This window comes from Sinohyriopsis cumingii, chromosome 6 (assembly GCF_028554795.1).
Source record: "Sinohyriopsis cumingii isolate HCF-2022 chromosome 6, ASM2855479v2, whole genome shotgun sequence".
Lineage (NCBI taxonomy): Eukaryota > Metazoa > Mollusca > Bivalvia > Unionida > Unionidae > Sinohyriopsis > Sinohyriopsis cumingii.
Window position 1 is genome coordinate 164263852 of NC_142966.1, and position 22168 is coordinate 164286019.

At 36.3% G+C, this 22168-nt stretch overlaps 1 protein-coding gene across 2 annotated transcripts in view; it reads right to left on the reverse strand.

Annotated features, from left to right (window-relative positions):
- Positions 1-22168, reverse strand: part of LOC149798454 (receptor-type tyrosine-protein phosphatase U-like) — a 69000-nt gene that overhangs the window by 18485 nt on the left and 28347 nt on the right. For both annotated transcript variants that reach the window (XM_089963649.1, XM_089963648.1), the window contains exons 4-12: positions 17878-18078; positions 17162-17251; positions 16586-16711; positions 15902-16039; positions 13204-13344; positions 11824-11956; positions 1847-1947; positions 1088-1314; positions 419-506 (exon numbers count right to left, since the gene is read on the reverse strand). In XM_089963649.1, the coding sequence (XP_089819775.1) occupies positions 419-506; positions 1088-1314; positions 1847-1947; positions 11824-11956; positions 13204-13344; positions 15902-16039; positions 16586-16711; positions 17162-17251; positions 17878-18078 (1245 nt within the window). The remainder of the gene's footprint in view (positions 1-418; positions 507-1087; positions 1315-1846; positions 1948-11823; positions 11957-13203; positions 13345-15901; positions 16040-16585; positions 16712-17161; positions 17252-17877; positions 18079-22168) is intronic.

The window sequence follows — 22168 nt, forward strand, 5'->3', positions numbered from 1 at the left end:
GGTAATCCTTAAGATTCATTTGAAGATTACAAGGTTCTAATAAAACTAAGTCTGAGTTTGAATTCAAGCTATAAATAAGATAAGGTACTTTCCGAAATATCTGAACAAGAATCTATTAAATGTTCTAATCCTAATTATCATAATTTCTTTAAAAATATTCCTATGTAATTCCGAGCTACCGAGACTTAATAAATTGATCCATTAATTTATACAATGCTGTAATGAAGCAGAGGTTCCTTGCTATATACGTATCCAACTAAGAGTGGAGTTTATGTGAACAAGGCCCTGGATTTAAGACAACGGATCACAATATCACGTTGCGTAGGTACAGTTCTGTTTAAATTATATACATACCAAATGTGCACGGTGATGAATTATTCTGACAAGGAACAGTCGTAACGCAGAAACTCAAACTTACATGCATAAAGCTGCTTATATCTGTTTTTGTTTTTGTTTTCAGGCCGAAGAGCAACGGTTGTCGGGAACTGTAGACCTGTCGGCAATTTCTAGATAAAAAATAAAGATAATCAATATTGTATTTTCTCTGAGATAGTTTGTCATAAATCTGTATAAAACACTGTAATATATTCTATTAAACAAGTATTGGTCTTTATTATTGCAGGTTATTTAACAAATATCAGGAAGAGTTTTCAAATGGTCTATACCTAGGAGTTCGAAGTCATGCTAAAAACAAGACTATAACGTAATTATTTGTTTTTCACCTCCGACCATTTCCGAAAGTTGTCCTAGACGAAAAGATTGGAAGTTTAATCAAACAACACTGAACAATTATATATATATATATATATATATATATATATATATATAATATGACCATGATACTCAATGTATTATATAATATACTGTGTATGTGATTGTTTAATAACGTAGCTACGAATACAGATTTACACACATTTTAATCTGAACAATCGAGTTTCTATGTGCAGTAGCTGATGTGTCAAATTTATAAGATATACTTATTTCTCAAACCGAACGACAACTCAACAAAATTATGCATTTATTCGAATGCAATATATTTGCACAAGTTTCCGACGTGAAATTTATCTGAAAAGTAGGAAATCAATACCTCAAACTCTTTCGGAAAAAATCTCTCATCTAGAAATTTGTCCTGGACGTAGTCCCAGAACATTGACAGTAGTACACCTCCAGCCGGTAATGCACGTCCTACATTGTAGTATGTTTGGGGATCTTCCATCTTTAGCTCAGTCGCTGTTTTTGCTTGCTTTGACATTGTTGGGCTAATTCTTTTATTTGATTCTTTGCTCATTCCTTGATTTGGCTGTAAATCGTCCCCTAACGATAAAACAATTTATCTTATGTTCTCCACTCAAGTAAAGATATCCCAATTATGGTATTTGAACGTTTAACCTACTTCGCATGTGAAATCTTCCATTTAAATTAGATTGTTTTATGGCTATCCCCTAACACATAATTAAGGAAATTTAAAAACACGTCGCATTGAGGTACATAACGTAGAAAATATCCTCCAGCTCTTGTGCATGTGACTAAAAGTCACAAAAATAACAATGTTACCATTTAATAATAAATTATTTATGTAATAATACTTGATGAAGATATGTGTCGAAGTCTTTCAAATTTAAACTTTTTCAATGACAATGCTGATTTTTGTTCCAATGATACAGTTGGCAGCGACTAACTCAGTTGTCAATTATAATTCTTACAAATGCAATAATTTTCTGCAACTGACTATGCAATCTTAGTTATCTTTTGAAGTACGTATTGTTCTTTCCGTCCCTTTACTTAGCTTACACTTTTGATTTGATACTGTACGAGGGTGATATTATTTATGAATCCAAATACAAACCCGTATTGACGAACGTTGAATTCTCGTAAACAAGACCATCATTCTTCTCTCTGGACAAATATCTCGTTCTCTCAGCGGTTGATGGTGAACGTTTGTGTCTTCTGCAAAAATAATTCTCGTTATAGGTTAAATTTAGTTGCTAAGACATTAAAGTTATAGAGTCCAGAATTAGAGAATACTTGGCTTGCGGTCAAAAGTCAGTTTAAGAAACTTTAATTAAACGACTCGTCACACAGCAATTTTAATAATTAACTGAATAAATTAGTATCCCGTCTTAATAACTATTCTAGTTTTATAGACCAAAAGTGGTCACGTTGCCATGAAAATCAAATAATAAAAAACCTTTACTAATACTGCTAATTTCTTTTTCTTCTGGCTCTTTTGCGCTATTATTTCAGACAAGAAAAAGATCATTCTAAAATGGCCAACACTTATAACATGACTTATTTGCAAGAATGATATGTTTATCATATTGATCTCTGTCTTCAGATGGCCTAAAGCAGACAAAATATCATGGATATACATAAACTATAAGAGCCCCTTGTGTGTGTATGTTCTTGGAATTAACTCTCTTGCATAAGTATAAATTCTCATAATGGTGAAGTAAATCACGTCAAAATATGCACTGTAAAACTCATTTATTAATTAATATTTCATTTTTCTATCACTCCTACTTCATCATGCTTGATTACTTAACACTGTTTAATGCATCTACTATCTGCATACCTTCGACATGATTAATGTACGAGATTGATTTTCCTACCAGTGTGCCTGTTATAGAATTCATGAGTCATGATATTACCATCTACACCGAGTCAGTTCATTTTCTTCTCACATTATGTCAGACCTTTTATAAATGCTTACATTATCTTTATCTAGTCACATATATGACAAGCCTGACCTGACTGAAACATCAAATTACGAACAGGAGATTTTGCGCTGTGCCGGTAGGTAAATCTGCCACATGGTCTGCTACGTGAAACATGAAATGGAGACATCTTGTGACACTTTAGAGGTCTCTGACAACAACAATTTCGTGGTTGCCACGCCCTTCCACCAACTACGCGGGCTATATTATATCGGCGCAGGCTAAGTATCCTTGTATTCTCTGGCCTAAGTAGCAAACAGGTGTTGTGCGTTATGGCTCTGGAAGCTCCAGCTAAGCAGCGTCAATTTTTAAAAAAATAAAGCTGTCTTCGATTGTCAGCCGCTAACTGGCTGTTTTGTACCTTGCATTGGGATCGTAAATGTTGAAAGGGGGAACAGATTATACAATTATGTGCCTGCAGTGAGAGAAGCGAACTCCCTCAACGCGGATTGGAACTCTCGCCTTACCTCAGAAAAAATGTTGGGCATATGTCTGAAAGTAAGTGATCAAACCAAGACTTTCGCCACATTTAGCTGCGTATGTCACACCATAGTTCACTCTCCAAAACTTGATCGACATCAGCGTAAAAATGACTGCACCTGCAGTGCTAATACGTCAAACATGTTACAAATAATTGTAAGTCTCGTGGCCCATGGCTGCACGGCACACGATAATATAAACTAATTCGTACGTTAGCTTAACTGAATATGATGTTGAAAAGGCGTATGCCCTTTTTCCTTCACCTGTTCTTTACCAAAAATGAAATTTTCTTAAATTTGTAAATCCTGTATTCATGCCCACTTTTGCTGTTATTTATCATCGCGGAGATCAATAAGGTTAATGAGCTTCCGATGCAAATCAGCCTGTGTAACTTGGATTTATTACAATGCTTTATCTTAATGTACACATTCTTTGTTTCTGAGATTGGTTCTTCCGCTTTCTGCCAGTGTATATGTATAGTTCCGAAGTTGTACTCATCATCATTTAAAAGAACATATTCATTGAGGCTGAGATTTTTAATATGCCGTTAGGTTAACTTGCCTGATGACATTTACGCTAGTACTCTACCTTTCCTAAAATAGAGGTGGCTGTCTGGATGAGCGGATCATCTTTTAAATCGGTTGCAAGGCGTACTGGCTTTCTACTCACATAACGTATCTCATTTACTTTGATATGATACGCACAGACGACCCAAGATAAATAATGATTTTAGCCCCCACTGTACCCTCGTATATAACTGAGTTTTCAAACCTCTTATCACTCGTAGCTCCAGTTTGTTGACCCAGCACATACCCTTCAATGGCTTCCAGCGCATTAAATATGTTCCCCAGGTGACGGAAACTAATAAATTCTGGCATGACTCGTATTAAGTTTTAGATAAGATTTATTGATCGTCTGACTCTAAATAGCAAGTAGCCTACGGCTACAAGTGTTATGGCGTTACTGGCAGCACATACACATTGTAATATAAACCAATCACATCACAGGTCCATGCAACCTTTAACTACCAAGCAAGTCGCTCAAATTCTGCTCTGTAGGAATTTGGAATAACAGAAGGTCGATCAAGAGCTGATAAACTGGTAGGCATTTTGTGGCTCTGTACGTAGAAAGAATTTGCCAAAACGTACCTTGTATGAAACTCTGATACCTACACTCAACGAGTAACCTAAATTATATCGTTTTTTGTCAACGTGTATCTAAACGACTCTTCGTTTTATTGCACAATTCGGCAATTAATCACGCCAACTGAGAACAGAAATTGTTGGCTACGTCATTGGGTTTCTGTATTATGACCAGCACGCACATGCAAGCATAATTGCTACTAGAGAAGATCTTGATAAGGACTGTTTACTTATGCAGAACACAGGAAAAAAAAAAAAACTAGGATCAAGTTAACAAAGTGTGGTTCAAATGTTTTGCCAAACATTTTAGCGAGCGCACAAGGCGGACGTGAATCGTATAGCAATGGGTCTTCACTTTCATGGAAAAAAGTGACATTTCGCATGTTCTTCTTTCTCATCATGGGTGCAAAACCGGCGTTACCACGACGTCAAGCTCTAGTGAGATACCACTGATGGTGTAGCTCACCCCATTTGTTAGTGGTATGAATCACAGCGCCGCTATCTTTAAACGTCAATTCAAAGGTGAGACGGTCTGAGAATCCTTATTTGTGGAATTTAAAAAAAATAAATACAAAATATAGATATACAAAGCAGTTTATATATATTAAAAGTTGAAAGGTGGCTTGTTGATGAACAAGTCGGATTACCAATACACATTTATTATATACACATTTTTTCCGTTAAATTTACATTGTCAGAATCGTTCAGTATTTTACACTATTGAACACCTCGATACCGCACGACACGTGCGTCTCAATACAGTCTAGTATATTCGGAATTACGCTGTAAACAAAACAAGTTCACTTACGTAGTGGACCTTTTAGGTTTCAGTTTATTAGATTTGTTTGTGGATGAACTACCGAAGTTGTTTCGTATTTTTGAAAGTAGAGATCATAAAGTGAACGATGTGGACGAGTTAACTGAGTCAGAAATAAAACTTTTAAAGAAGCAAAAAAATGAACGTGATATTCGCAATATCTACAGCAAACGAGAAATGCACTGAATTGACCCTATGAATCCAGTCTATCATAAGGAGAAAAACGGAATTGAGTATGATTAACAGAAAAACAAATTAAATCCATTTTAAACCAACTGCAAACGTTTTTTGAATGAAATTTCATTCAACTGACTAGGAATGTCAAGTTTAAGTAGACCACAACGATATTTTTGAAACTAATGTCGAGCTACGGTTGTGTATTTATTTTAGAATACAGCATACATTCAATTTCTTTTTTCTCTGGTAGTTCATTCCTATATATTATTAAGCCTTACGTAAAAAACGAAATTACTGTATAATAACAAGGTAACTGCATTTGTTTAGGAAAATATGAACTCCATTCTTCGTATTATTTCTTTAGGATTAATATTTCGCTCCCAAAGGGCGTGAAGTATTTATAAATAAAACCTCGTTCATATTTTCATACAAGTGCAGTAACCAATAAATCTTGAGCGTAAGGGTAGCAAGGACAGCTATATCTTATGCGATTTCCTGTTATCGATATCAGATTAAAGTCTATGGACAGAAAGGTAATACATAATGTACAAGATGGGTTTCGTGTGGAACAAATTGTATACTCAAATGATGAGCAACTCTCTGCTAAAGGATCTAAGGCACATCGGTAAAAGAAGTGGCATCAGGAGAACCAAATATAGTTACTATGCAAGAAAAAGCACTTCAAATGATGCATGGCGAGCCTATAAATAAGATCGCCAAGCTTTGATGAGCTTGATAGCCACAACACCGTACACAAAGAAAGTTAATCAAGGTAGAGGCTATACAATAATGAAAGAGAAAAAATGAGTCAGGAGATACAAGAGCGCAATAAAAATCTAGAATACGAATAAGGACTACGGCTATAGAATGTCATTACCTAATAAGACGCCCCTCGTATCTAGCTTAAATAGATCAAGGGGACCATCAACACAATTCTTCACAAGAGCCTGATAATACAAATCCGCGGGCAGGGCATGACTCTTGTCTCAATTCTTGCTAAAGTGAAAGTCATCATTTGCAACGGGAAGGAAAAACGCCGACCTCTGTATTATTCGTTTCCTGCGGGTGTTGATAAGTGCGGGTTACTCGATGCATATCTTTTCCGAACTAATGTGCATATCTGTGCCCTCTTCCATGTTTCTGCTAATAATAATAAGAGAGTTGTTATACCCCGTGCGTGTGCCCAGGTTTACCTCCTTGTTGCTTGGCAGTAGGAGAAAGAGGTTCCACAAGAGCATAATCTATCAGACTTGCATCATTACCGTCAATCTGTGTTTATTCACTCCCGACTGATTACAGATGCCATTTATAGAAGTCCATCTGATTTAGAATTTATGTTCATCATCATCATCATCATCAGTCTCTTGACCTAGTGTGGTCGTCGAGGCGCCGTGCTTCTGAACATCTGACCAGTTCCCTCCAATTGTCCCGATCATGTGCCAATGCATGTGTCTCCGCAACACTTGTCCTGGTCCATTCTGTGATGTTATCAGTCCACTTTTGTCTCTGTCTACCACTCCTTCTGCTACCCTGGATGCTGACCTGCAGGACTGTTGTGGATAGACTGCTTGCTCTAGTGACATGGCCATACCATTTCAACTTTCTCTTTATGACGGTGGTGAGGAGGTCTTCATATTGGCCAATTTTGCGCCTGATGGTGTTACGCACTTCTTCATTTGTGTTGTGGACCATGTAAGTGCCTGGATTCTTCGTTGTAATTCTGCTGTCAGGATCCAGGCCGCACATGAATACAAAAAGATTGAGATGACTAGAGCTCGCAAGAGTCTGATGTTAGTTTTCAGACAGATATTCTTGTCTCTCCAGATGGGTCTTAGCTTTGACATAGCTGCCGTTGTTTGTGCTGCTCTTGACACAATTTTTGCTCTTGATCCCTCTTCAGTGATTATGGAACCAAGATATTTGAACTGGCTCACTGTTTCCAGTTCCTGTCCTCTGACTTTAATCTTGGCTGAGATTTTTTTGCCAATATTTGTCATCAGCTTTGTCTTCTCAGCGCTTATCTCCATGTCAAATCTGGAAGATATTTCATCCAGGTTATTCACTAAGGTGGCAAGCTCGTCTTCACTGCCAGCCAGCCCATCAATGTCGTTTGCAAAGCGGAGGTTGGTGATGATACGCCCTCCAATGCTGACTGTCCCATAGTGGTTTTCCAGGGCTTGGCTCATGATGCGCTCTACGTAGATGTTGAAAAGCGTGCGTGACAGGATACAGCCTTGACTTATCTGGAACCAGTCTTCCACATAACCTTGGGCAATTACTGCACTGGTAGCCTTGGCGTACAGCTGCTTGATGGCATTGGTCAACTTTTGACCCATGTTGTACGTCCTCATTTTGGCCCACAATGCCTCATGCCACAGTCTGTCAAAGGCCGTTTTGAAATCTATGAACACATGATAGATGTCTTGTTGGTGTTGCGAGTACTTTTCACACAGAAGCCTGAGATGGAATATTTGTTTTGCTGTGCTTCTTCCACTTCTGAACCCGGCCTGTTCTTCGGCGATTATTGCTTCTGCTTGTGGTTTCAGTCTGTTCAAGATGATCGTCTGCATCACCTTACTAGCATGGCTGATCAAACTGATAGTTCTGTAATTTTGGCACAGCTGTAGATTGCCTGTTTTGGGGAGTGTTATAATCAGTGATTAGGTCCACTGTGTTGGCCATTCACCTGTCTGCCAGGTCTTGTTGCAGATTTTTGTGTTACTGGGTAGTGAACTTGAAACCGATAAATGTCCTCGCCATCTGAGGTGGGGGTTCAGAAAGAAAAAGGTCACCAACGCTAATGCCGTAGCTTATGACCCGCGTACCAAGATAAAATTTCACTTGATACTGATACTGGCAATAGCTCATCAAAGGCTCCAGAATCACAAAATGTCAGTGGTTACGCATCTCTTTTGTTAGAGCACGAGACAGTGCATAACAATTAGCAAATTCAATTTTCACAAAAGAAAGGCATTATTAAGTAGATGCTAAATTTTAAACAGTAGTTCGTGAATCTATGTCTTTTCGGTACCGCTATATGTAAAACAATATCTGCCTGCTGTACCTTGCGTCGCTATTAAAGTGCAATGCCTGAGATAATACCATTGCTACGAGTGCTAAAACTTTATCTTGTACTGACAAATCCTCTAAGCTGGCCTGAGACTCAACATAGGTGATATGCACGGATTCAGACTGGGGAATATGTTTCAAACTAGGATGGTTCAATATTTATGCGCTCTCCAGAACAGCACACAACCCGCATATATATATATATATATATATATATATATATATATATATATATATATATATATATATATATATAAAATCTAAAAATAATTCAGGCTTTTATTTCTGAAAAGACTCTTGGCTACAACGAAACGGCCGAACTGGTGGGCATCATAATCGCAAGACAATACGTTACATATTAGTTTGCCCCTAGCCCGCATCTTGGGTTCTTGACGTAACAGGTTCCGTAAGAAACGCAATAATGGTTGCCAATTTCCAAGTACTTGTCAACATCAAGCGGCTTTATGTCCACATAAATCACATAAATACAACCGATTATATTCTTGAAAACCTCATTGGCACATAGTTCATGGAGGTTGCATCTTTGAATTCACGATGCGTATTTTAGATCAACACACACTCACATCAGCTTATATGCCGGAATGCACTGTCATTGTTATAATTAGGCACTAGCATGTGTTCCGCATGCACAACGTACCTTCTTTTAGTAGAATCGCTTGTCGCTGGTTCCAGGCCATTGCTTCCATTTAGTATCGAGATCCACTCTTCAGACAAGACGCAAGGGTACATAGCAAAGACAGTTTCAATTATGTGATGCATGACGAGCTGGCGGCATCATCATATGCGCGGGTCGAAAGGTCTGCCTCTCGTTTCATAAAGGCGGGTGTTTTGTATTTGCTCATTAACAACGCCACGTCATTGAGTAGGCTTCGCCAATAAATGTGCCTAGTTTGTATCGCTGAGTTTCAACATAAAATGACAAGAACTTTCATGTTTTGAAAGACAACACTGATAACGACACTACCATCGTCCCTGGCACATGCCTTTACTTCGTTAACCTTCACTGCAGTCGGCGTGATGGATCATACGCGTCTATTGAATTCCATGGCAATGGAACCTTAATAGCACAATATAGAAGTACTTCTTCTCCGGCTAACACCTCACATACAATCCTTACAACTATCTTTTCATCTATGTAAGGTCCCTTATACAATATTACGCATGATATTCTCAACGTCATCGCACAACCGATGGAATTATTATCTACCTGACCTTTGCCATGAATGTAACAAGTATTTATAAGTCACTGTTAAGGTGAAATAAGTTCATGGGCAAGCATCCAAATATAAACCAATTACACGAATCATTCGTACAGCATTGCAACCAAGCGTTAGTGATGACATACAATACTAATCCCTGGTTGAATAGTATTTATTCGAACATGTGCTTGATACGCCCCTATTCACGTGAGAATGTAGAGATAGACTTGGAATACTAGGGCCACCTAGAAAAGTCACTATTGTCTGCTACAATGCCGATGGCGTTATTTATTAAAACTGTCTCAGGAATATCATTTTCTTCCACAGTATTAACGCCCCTTTATCACACAGTCGGTACACTTTAACATACAGTATGTGTTGAATACTATTGTTGGTACGACAGCATATTAAATTTCCATTTATGCAACTCTGATTGGTCAAAATAAGCCGATGAACATCTTGTGTATTATTCTCATGATTGACTGGATAGTGGGAAAACTTAATTAACCCGCCTACTGGAACGTTTTGTTTTTACCATTACTATAAACATTTTTGGCGGCCATTTTTCTCGAATCTACTGCCCAAAGATATTTGTAGAAAAGAAGTCATGTCTGACTGAATATGGCCTATTTAGCTCCCACATGGGCACGTTATGCCATGCATGGATTATCAAGCGCCTAAAAATGGCGTTAAATCCCGAAACAAAAACAGCAAGAAGAACAACAAATAATACTAAGGGAATTGATTGGTCAATTGGAAAGGGATGGGGGTATACCTGTAACATGGAATCCACCTTTCAACATGATGGTTTAAATATTATCTTATAGGAGTAATTAAACTCATCTCTAATCACAGAACAATGCAAGCATTAACATTATTCAAACAGAAAGAACGCTATCCAACCACAGCATGCTTACGCAGTAACATAGCTCTTATCATGTGACGCAATTCCGAATTCGTCGTTGTCTACTATAGTCTACTGTCCCACATCGAATAATGCAAATATCCGGTCACAAATACATTACTGAAAATCTGAAATATCAGCATTAATCACACCTTCACATATCATACAATGTGAGTACTTTAAGTGAAACTGATAGTTACAACCTCTCGCTGTTGAACATTTCTCTAACCGATAATTAGGACCTCGTACTGAACTTACACATGCATTCTGCATTGTAAAATGATGTTGCTTGAAGCAAATATTCTGTTTATCCGAAAGAACATTAGCTCTTTAAATTGTAATTGCTTAAAGTAACGCTAATAAATTTTGCTAGTAATAGAACAGCGCAAAATTGTTCAGGAACTATTTTGTACCGCAACAAATTAAAGGTGCACCATCTGAGTCACAATGTATGATATTTGTCCTTCTTCTTTGACTCCTGTTTCCACTAAAGTAAAACTATGTGATATGAAGAATCTCAAATGGGCAATGCCTTAATATTAAAGTTAAGACATTACTTGAATAATGTCCACCTTTGGCGCCCCAAGGCTTGCAAAACCTGGACAATATTTAAATCATTAATACACTCAATATTAAATCATTATCCCTTAGAGATCCTCTATGTATCACACGGCTCACTCAACTAAAATGCCATGTGATTTCGAAAAAGATACGTTGTGATTATTGGCGAACGTGCTTTGGAACGTATAAATGACAACGCCTTTACTGGATGTAAAGATAGTAAGAAAACTGATATTTTCTTTGCTATTCTCGCCCTTTTGCCATTAAACATTACGATAGATTAGGGATGTTTAGCCGCGGGAAGGGGGAGGGTAACCACCACTCATTCTAGGTCAATTAAAATGCCACTTCATGATTTTTATCGAAGAGTTATAATGTAGGTATAAAAAAAATCCAAGTTTTCATAACATTTTAGTAAAATTATGAAAACTTAAAACTCATCGGTTACTGTTGTGCTGAGAATTGGCATATTCTCCATACTTTAAGCTTCCATCGTGGTGCCCGTGAGATCACAATTTCAAAATGAGGGTTATTTGCCATGACCGGAACGTTCAATAAGGCGATAAAGGAAGACGAAATCCGCGTTCTCGCTACAACAAAATTCAACGCGCAAATACTTCCGCAATTTTGTCTGTAATCACCTAAAGACCACATATTGCGAAACTCATATTTCATACTTAGTAGACAACATTTCTATAATGTCTTTTAGATGATAACGTATTTTCCTAAAGCAACTAACCTTCTTTTCACAATTATTATAATGACCATGGCGATGATGGTTCCAATGATGGCAACAGCTCCACTTATAGATCCGCCTAGAATACTTGGTTCAATGGAATTATTGCTTCCCTGGTTATCGGCAGGGCCTATAACTAGAAATGAAACACCCGACACATATACTTGTCTTGATATTTCAAAATCAATCGGTTTGTAAAACATCCCATTTATGCTATATAGATATTCTGATAAACCGACCGTAATAGAAAATAATAATATAGAGAAAGTGTTATAAAATATCTAGGAGATAAATAAAAAAATATATATATATATATATATATATATATATATATATATATATATATATATATATATATATATATATATATATATATATATACATATACACATATACATTCATACATACATACATATATATATATATATATATATATATATATATATATATATATATATATATATATAATGACGTTTTCTTTGCACATTAAATCTTCATAAAATAGCAATACCGCTTTGGAATGACCAACGTTTAGGTCATATTTGCAATGACGTTTGATTGACTAATTATATTAGGATGAAAACGTGATTGGAAAGCAATTTAAGCCCAAATAATTATGATAGGCTTTGCAAACAAAATAACTTTTCGGCTGGCATGAGGACCGTCTCAGGAAAAATAGATCTTTGACGGCAATATCACAAATATCTGTTTGTAATCGCATTTGCATAAGCTCACAATGCAGCAAAAGTCAGTAAAAGGTTAGCAACGTTTATCATTTTGACCAATGACGATCCGAGTACTAGCGCTGATTACAAGAACTGGTAATCGGTTAACCGGCCTCATCCCCTTCTGACGCAACTTGTCTATTAACGCAAACGTATTTAGTAAGTTAAACAACTGGTTTAAATATGAATATAAACAATGTAATACCTCTGCCCCGGCTGCAGCCCAATCAAGCCCGGCCCTAGGGGGCAAGGTGAACGAGGCAACTGCCTTGGGTATCGCGCTTCTCCGCAATGCAATTGTTTTGCTTGGGGCCCCGCGCTCATCGCTTGCTGCATTGGACCCCGCACATCTTAGGGCCAGGCTTGAGCCCAGTGCTATACACTGACCGTAATCTGATACTATGATATATGATACTGAATGGTATTAGTATCCTCTTCACTCATAATTGATGCAAACAGAGAACAATACGAATTATGGCAGAAAAGGTGAGCTTTTAAGGCATTCTTATCTTGTCACAAATCCCAAAATTTTATCTAACGTTATTTCCGTGCTCGCCTTCCTACGCAGTGATAACACATTATGTATACAGCAAAGCCTTTACTTGGGAAGGTGTGTTAGGGTTCGAGAGTTTAGCTATGGTAGAGTTATATTGCTTACCTAAATCACATCTAGATCCGTACCAGCCGGGTTGACAGCCAGATGTCTCAGAACAGTTACCCGTAATTCGATCACAAGTTACATTTAGACATCGTCCACACTCATATGCACAGTTCTGGCCGTAATGATTTGAATCACACACTGAAACATTTAAAATATTAAAATACACGGTACAAGGTTCCAAAGAAACAAAATCAAACTTAATAATTAGCTCTGTTGCATATTGGAACGGGAATAAGTTTTGATTATGCCTGCCATTCAATCAAAGAAAGGAAGACATTTGAAAATAGCTGTACATTCGTTTATAACACTAGTAAAACTTAACCAATACACGATATTAGTGTTATGCAGAATGCAAGTTTAATCAAACAGACTATCTAAATAAATCTGAAACGACATGTACTACTGGTTCGTAGTTCATGAAGTTAGCGCCACTAGTTCAGAATATGATCCCTCTTACTTGTATCACACTTCTCTCCATACCATCCTTCTGTGCATAAACTCAGTGGACAGGAGCCGTTGACTTTGTTGTAAATGGCGGAGTCTCTGCAGTTACCACACCGTGTTGTACAATTACTATAATAGGCATTATCGCAAGCTAAACATACGAGAGAATTGTAAAATATTTTGTAAAAGATTTTATCCAGTCCCTCATATGAAAAATAATTAAACATGGCACACATCACAAGTCAACCAAGTTATCCTCAATGTACTGATCTAAGTTTCTAACAATCTCTTTTCAAAAATTCCCTTTGTAGCATTGCGAAGTCTTAGATTTGTGGTTAGAATAATATTTAGATGATGATAATTCACTGATAATTTATCTATAAAACTAAAATAGAGGTTGGGGCAAATTATAAATATCCTTATGAAACAGTATATGACAGCAGCGTGTATTAGTAAGATCATATCATCTGATATATATATATATATATATATATATATATATATATATATATATATATATATATATATATTTTTTTTTTTTTTTTTCTGAAATATTTAATTCAAATATAAAGCACCTTTTAATATTGATAAATTATTAACCAAATGTAAAATAAAAATGATATCACAAATTTTCGGTACAGTTATATTTGCTTCAAATGTCATATGATCTGTAACCATGGGCAATGCGTGGTCTGTGTAAATATTAGACTAATTTTATAGTCAATAGAATGTGGGCAATATAAATGAACGAGCTCTTTCATAAAACCTGTATGCTGCTGTTGTTTGAGACAGGAAAATATAGGAGCTATTTCAGCTAAGTAATGAATGATTTAACAATATCACATCTAGATCCATTCCAGCCAAGTTGACAACCATCATCATCAGGACAACTTCCAGTGAATCTGTCGCAGGTTCCTTTCAGGCAATACCCGCACTTAGATGCACAACTTTGACCATAATAAGTCACATTACACTCTGAAAACCAGGATCAGTAATTCAAAGTAGAATGTACAATATTATAAATAAATACATTTTTACATTTGAGTTGTAATAAATATCCAGTGATGTGATGTGATTTTGATTTTTTAACGTAGCTTTAACAATTTTTCAGTCATATAGCTACGATGTCTGTAATGTGGCAGTTTATAGTGATGTCTAGCACTGGGGCATCATGCCGCAGACATGTAGCATGATGTCCCACCCAGTCACATTATCCTGACACCGGCCGACCAGTCCTAACACTAACCTCTTAATGCTGAGCGCCAAGCGAGGCGGCTGTTAGTATCGTTTTTTGTAAGTCTTTGGTATGACTCGGCCGGGGATCGAACCCACGACCTCCCGCATCCGAGGCGGACGCCCTAACCACTAGGCCACCGGAGCGGTTAATAAATATCCACACTCGAAACATACACAAACAAGTAGATAATTAAGGTTGAGCTAATGTACATACGTTTATACCATTTGCATGTGATCTCTTTCCTCAAGTACCTTTCATGGACCTATTTCGTAGGAACACGATGTCGAAACACAAAAAACGTTTGTGACGACAATATGACACTGTGGTTTTTCTCGTAGGGTCACAACATGTAAGCTACCTAAAACGTCTGTATTCATCTTTTCGACTTTACCTATCGGACTCATTCGAATATTTCAGCAAAAGTCACAACCCATTCTCATACTCAATTTTCTAATTTCGTATCAGTCGTCCCAAATCAAATTACATCTCACAAATTACATTTTGAAATAAATATTGCCTGCAAACTTTAGCGAATTAAATTAAGTACGTAATCATATGTAGCGGATTAGAGATGCTGACACGTTTGTTTTCATTCGTATATTTGAATAATCGTCCTTGAATAACTTATCGTATCTAAGAAAAATGACAGAAAGAATAATAAAAAATCGTTGCCAAGATATGAAATGACAACAATATTACACTGTTGCGTGGGATAAACGTAATTAGTTTTTCTTTCGAATTCAGTATAAAAATTAAGTTCAACGTTTTCGTGAAAAGAAACTTCGCTGACTTTCTGGTATCTTGTTGAAATACGGAAAAATCAAATTTGGACAATATCAATTGGTACATGGACATGCAACGATTTAATTGTGTTATGTACATCGTGCTCAGATGCATGTCGTAACGTACTGAGAGACGGTTGAACGGACGAAAGATCATACGCTATCGCATAAGTTTGCCTTGCCTACAATCTGGCACAGCTAGAATATGGATTTAATCTCAATGGAAACACACCTTCCAAACATTTTGCTCCTCGCCATCCGTTTTGACATCCTCGTGCACAAGTTCCTGTCGTTGTCAAGCACACGTCTCCATCTAAACAGTTTCCACACCGTGCGGTACAGTTTTCGCCGTAAGTGAAGTTCTTGCAATCTGCATTACACATTGTGAATAAAAATATTGCTTCGTTATAAATACGATGTATAGAGTAATACTTTTTAAACACAATTACTCTCAACACCTATTCATTGCAAATGTCACTGATTTGAAACACAGTCGTTTTGAACTAAATTGAAAATTATCCCATGGACAGGAATATGCCAGGTCAGGATTCCTTATGTAATCGTTGTATTTAACATAATATTTTGATGATTTCTGTAACGACCATACTGCACTTTAAGCCATTAGGTCACATAATGGTAAGAATTGGTTTAGTCTGGTTCTAGTATTTTACGGCACAAGTGCAAAATGATCACCAACTAGTGCAGATGCAGCTGGAGTAAAGTGCCGTGCCCATGGATACTACACGCTAATAGACATAAGATTATCCTATGATATGATTCTAAACGTACCTCTGGCACACAAATTATTGAACCAACGTTGCTGCTAAAGAGCTGAGTCTATCTACTCTATCAGTTTATTTCATGAAGGCTACATGTTAAATGTCACGACAAATAATTACCTTTATAGCATACTTACCAAACTGACACGAATCGCCCAGTTTTCCAGGTGGACATGAAAAGCATATACCTGTATACTTGTTACAGTTTCTGCAGCTGTCACACGACTTGTTACAGTCGTTTCCATAGTATCCAGTCTTACACTCTAGTATACAAAAATAATAAAATCTTGAATGGGTAGCCGCAGTTATAGTATGTGTATCAAATTTTCCGAGGGAAAACAAATGAAAAATTAAAATGTGTGCCATTGCGTATAAGATATCTTTCCGTGCTTCAACATTGCTGGAGGTGATGAAGAAATTTACAATTTGACAACAGGAGCAAATAACCCTTTACACACCATTTTCAACCTGAATATTGAAATGTGTCGTGTTAGTAAGCATATTTTATTTTGATGAAATTGTCAAATATATTAGTCAGGTATAGGTGTATTGATCCTTATTACATATATAGCTTTATTTGTGACATAAATACTCCACTCTGCCACTACTACTATACTCACAATGTTAATAATCAATACAGTGCAATTATTTGGAAGGTGATTAGTTTTCGTCACATTATACGTATATACACAACCATTTCTCAGTACATTTACCTGCGCAATATCCCGTCAGCATATCACATGTCTCCCCAAGACAATTATCACAGGTTTTACTGCAGTCCCCATATTGGCCATTATTGCAATCTTCGAAACAAATATATGTCTCATTACTTTTGAATAAAGTATATATATATATATATATATATATATATATATATATATATATATATATATATATATATATATATTACTGCTTCATATCTTTATCAACTTGAATGCTTTGAAATCATAGCGGGTTTCGGGATAATAATATTTCTTTAAAATAATTTAAAAACGATAACTAAGAAAGAGGTAATATCCCACACTTTTTGTGTTTTAATAAATATATGCGAGTTCCTTGAACCAACAATAAATCATAATTAGGTCTTAAAAGTGTGGGTATTAAAAACATTCCTGTCTAATCATCAACTCAGTCATTAGAGAGTCCCATAAAATATTGAACACGAATTTGCCATGGATTGTGATGAAGGAAAACAAACTTAAAATTAAGATCGCTAATTTTCTTTCATAACACACGTGTCTAGAAGAAAACAAAATATATGCACCAATATATGAACCCGATTTACACTGGTAACGCGAATCTTTTTACTATAATGCGGTCATGTATCTAAATCCAATTAACTTGACTACTAAATTTCATGAAAATAAAGAGGCTTATTAATGAAGAAAAAGCAACAACAAAATAGTTTCAAAGCAAACAGGGTACCAACCTCCGAACACTTGTACCTCACATAGGGTCAATATACGGTTTTCCCCCGGAAGATCAATTTTCACATATCGAGCCACGAAGGTAGAGTTATTGCTCACATATATTTCCATTGGAGGGTCAGTACTGTTATCATGATAATACTCATTGTACATCTTATTGTCCTGGCTGAGTAAAATCCGGAAATAAAGCAGCCTCGTGTTCACTGAAACGAGTTAGATATAACGACCTGAGCAGGTAAAACCGTTTCTACACTATTTTATCAGAGTCCTTATTTGTTAATTGCATTGTACTGAAGGCATATCTTATTGGAAGCAATTGCATTCCTACTGCATCGATTAGTTATTAATTATGAACTGTTCATTAGATAGTAAAATATCATAGGTTTCTGCATGTGAGTATTTGTGAATTTAAAAATAGATGCCTTAAAATGTAAGGCATATATTTTCCTGAAACAGTTCATAAAGGACATACACAATCCTTCATATAATACATTACTCCCTAAGTAACTTAACCTTTCTACCTAATGGAATAGATGCGATGTTTTATGTCATTCTGCTTAAATATTGAAATTTTAACGTCATGTTTGCACACACAGCTGTTTCTTTATACATACCTTTTTTGGATGATATTACTCTGGGTTTTTCACGAGTGAATATCGGAATTATAATTAAGAAAGTCTAAACTTCAAAAGGATATGATGAAAATGCAATTTCAAACAGCAATAGAGAGAGAGAAGAGAATCGAATGAAGAAGGAGAGACAGAGAAAACTAGAAATAAATGCAAATTCAAAGAGACAAAAAGGAAAGACAGTGGCAGAAAGAGTAGAGTGAAATACAGAGAAAAGAGAAGGATATACATGTGCAGAGAAGACAAGGAAATGCAACATAGATTAAAAAAGTAGACCTTTCAGGCGGAGCTTGCTCATCCCACCCTTTTACACTCAAGTTCAGGTTTTGGTGTTTCGTTTTGCCTATCACCCCCTTTGTAGGAAATAAAAGTAGGGAAATATTTTCTTCACTTTGAGAAAATTGCTGAAACCTTGAAATGGCCAAGAGAACATACGAGTGTGCCATTAGAAGATGTACTTATTGGCGCAACTAATGAAGTGTGCACTTCACAGTTAGAGCAACTAAGTACTAATTATGATAATATATCTTTTAGATTTATGTGTTGGCAGTTGAGGAATATCGAAAAATTGTAGAAACAAAATGTAAACCCATGTCATATCTCCAAGGGGAGAAGAACAACTTTTTGATAGGTGATGAGAAGGAAATACGATTTATAAAAGGTTACGATAATCTCAAGAAGTTCGTACTGCTAGCAGTGTTTAGATAATGCATCCATAGTTATTTCAAGGCGGATCTCGATGAGCAAAAAGTGAAAATATTGTAAAATGCTGCTCAAGCAGCTGCTGAGTTTTCCTTGACTCACAAAGTTTTATTTGTCAGTAAGTCTTCAGCTCAGCAGTATGTCCTGGTAAAAATGCACCCAGTCTCATAGGAGTTCTTCTAATTCTTAATCCGGCACAACGTTTACAAATCAAACATCTGGTAAGACTGATCAAAAAGAAAGGGCACGTCGTTTATGAAGCGAATAGGCAAGATAATAAAGATAGAACTATTCCAAATGTTCTTTCTTCAAAGAGACCAAGGCCACGGTCTTGTATTGAAGGCAATATATTGGCTGTGTCAAATAAACCCCATTATGAGTCTAAATCTTTCGTATAGGAAGGTTCTGTATTAATGATTAGTGTTATAGTCTATGAAAGCTGGGCATTAGCTTTAACTATATATATATATATATATATATATATATATATATATATATATATATATATATATATATATATATATATATATATATATATATTCAGTTTTTTGTGATGCTGCGACACGTATTACTGACATTACATCCGATGTGGGGACGAAAGAGGTTTACTATAACAGCAGATGAGGTGAACAGACCTTTTACTGGAGCGTCAGTTTTGAAAAAATAAGGCTTCCTACGAAAATAAAAATATAAGGTCAATAACGCCAAACCAAAGCCTCTAACTAACCAAGATTTTCTCTATTTGGTTTAGTTTTTTTTGTTACTTTATTGTTGTCGTTAGTGATTTTTAAAAATAAGCGTGTTTGTTTACCCACCGTGACTCTTCAGTGAGGTCGCACCTACTCTGCTTCTGTAATTAAATCATTGTTATATCAATAATGTCACCGGCTAAGGAGTCTTTTAGAGCTAGATTAGCTCGAGAGTGATTAGAAGCAGTCAAAAAATTTCTTCCTGTTCGTGATTCTGTAAGGCGAAAACTACAAGAACGTCAAAAATCTCAGGTTGAATTTGCAGAAGGCATATAACAATTGTTTAAGCCTGTTACAAAAGCTACTGAAAAAGTTGCAGAAGCAACTGAAAAAATAGCACAAAAAAACTAAAAAAAAAACCAAAGGAGCTTTTAAGAGATCTTCCAGATGAAATAGCTGCTGCTCAACAACAACCGCAACAACCTCCACAATCACAACCTGAAGATCAACCACAACCCCCGCCAAGAGTTAGAAATATCATTATGGACACATTTACTCCTGAGGGTATTGATCCCATCAAAGACCCAAACCAAATACTTGACATCGTGAAGGAGAAATTTATGTAAAACCCGAATATGTTAAAACTTGAAAAAGTATCGATTGGAGAAGAGATGTGTATTTTATTTATAATAATATTCAGCAAATCAGATTTGCGGAAGATGTCAATAATTTTGAGATTTTTAACAAGACAGTAGATAAGTATATTAAAGAAATAACGCTAAAAAGGGAACTACAGGAAAAGAAAATGAAGTTGCAACTCGAAGAAGCTAAAGGAGAAAAAAGCAAAGAGAAAAATAATTGAAAATTGAAGAAGCTAGAGGACAGAAGGAATTGCGTTTTTCACCTAGTAGAGAGGGGCTGGAAGAAACAGTAAGTGAGGGGAAAAAATGGTTACGATCCTCCCGGCACTACTTGAAGTGGTTATCCTTCCCCGACTATACCAAAGGGAAGTGGTTGTATTGCTTGTCCTAACACTGTTCTTTCTGACGTAGAACGACTAGAAATTCTGATTGAAAGGAAACGTGTTGAAAATAATTCTCCAGAAATTATAAATGATATTTGTTGAAGATTATTTACAGGCGGTATCATGGACATCGATGTTTATCGGTCTCTTATCATTGAAATCGTTGATGATTATCACAGTGATTTGATAAATGAATAACCAAAAACATGATCGTACATAATGCTCAATGTGGACCTGTAATGGTCAGGGTGATAAATTCGCGATTGTCAACTTACGAAGCAATTTACGGTGATGGGCTCGGTGATGTTGTTCAAAGTTTATTCAGAACGACAGTCCCAAAGACAATACCGATTTTAAAACATTTAAGCATGAAATCAATTGATGTTTTTCGCGAAAATATCACTAAAGCGAGATCAGATCACAGGTGGTGAAAATAAAATATCACTGACTGCACGTCAACTCAGGCATTTCAATAACCACAAACCATCAAAAAACCGATGTTAAAGTCAATCTTTCTGCGGGTGCCATTAAAGACTCAATTAAAACAGGCGGTATATTTCCACTTCTTGCAGCTATGCCACCGTTAATAGCTGCTGCAGCTCCAGCCATTATAAAAGCAGCCGTGTTAGGTGCCGTTGGAACTGCTGCTGGAATGGCATTAAAGAAAGCAACATGACAAGGAATAAAAAAAAGAGGGAGCGGACTAAGATTACCAGGAACTCCTTATTGATACGAAAAGGGTCTGAGACTTTCAGGAACAGTTCGTTAGTCTTTCCAGTATCATATTTTGATTTACTTGTTGCTGTTAAAGAATTAAACATCAAAAATTTTAGAAGTGTTCTTATGCGTCATCAGTTACTTTTCTAACCAAATAATATTGAAACAGGCATGATCAATCTCGATAATAGTACCGGTATAATAATACCGGTGTTGGCACTCATTGGGGGGCACACGCGATTGATCCACGTGGAATTGTTTATTTTGATTCGTATGGTTTGGCTCCATCAAAAGAATTTATGAATTACATGCAATCAATAAAAACTCAAGTCTGGTATTCAACATTACCAACACAGACAATAACCGATCCACCAATATGCGGGCGTGAAGTAATTTCTCTACTCAACACCATATCAAAATCAACATTACCACCTCATAAAGTCGTGCACGATTATACAAGTAGACGATTTAAATAGATCTTAAAGTATAATGGTATATATTTACAGAAGATCTTCTTCTATCAAAGACAAGA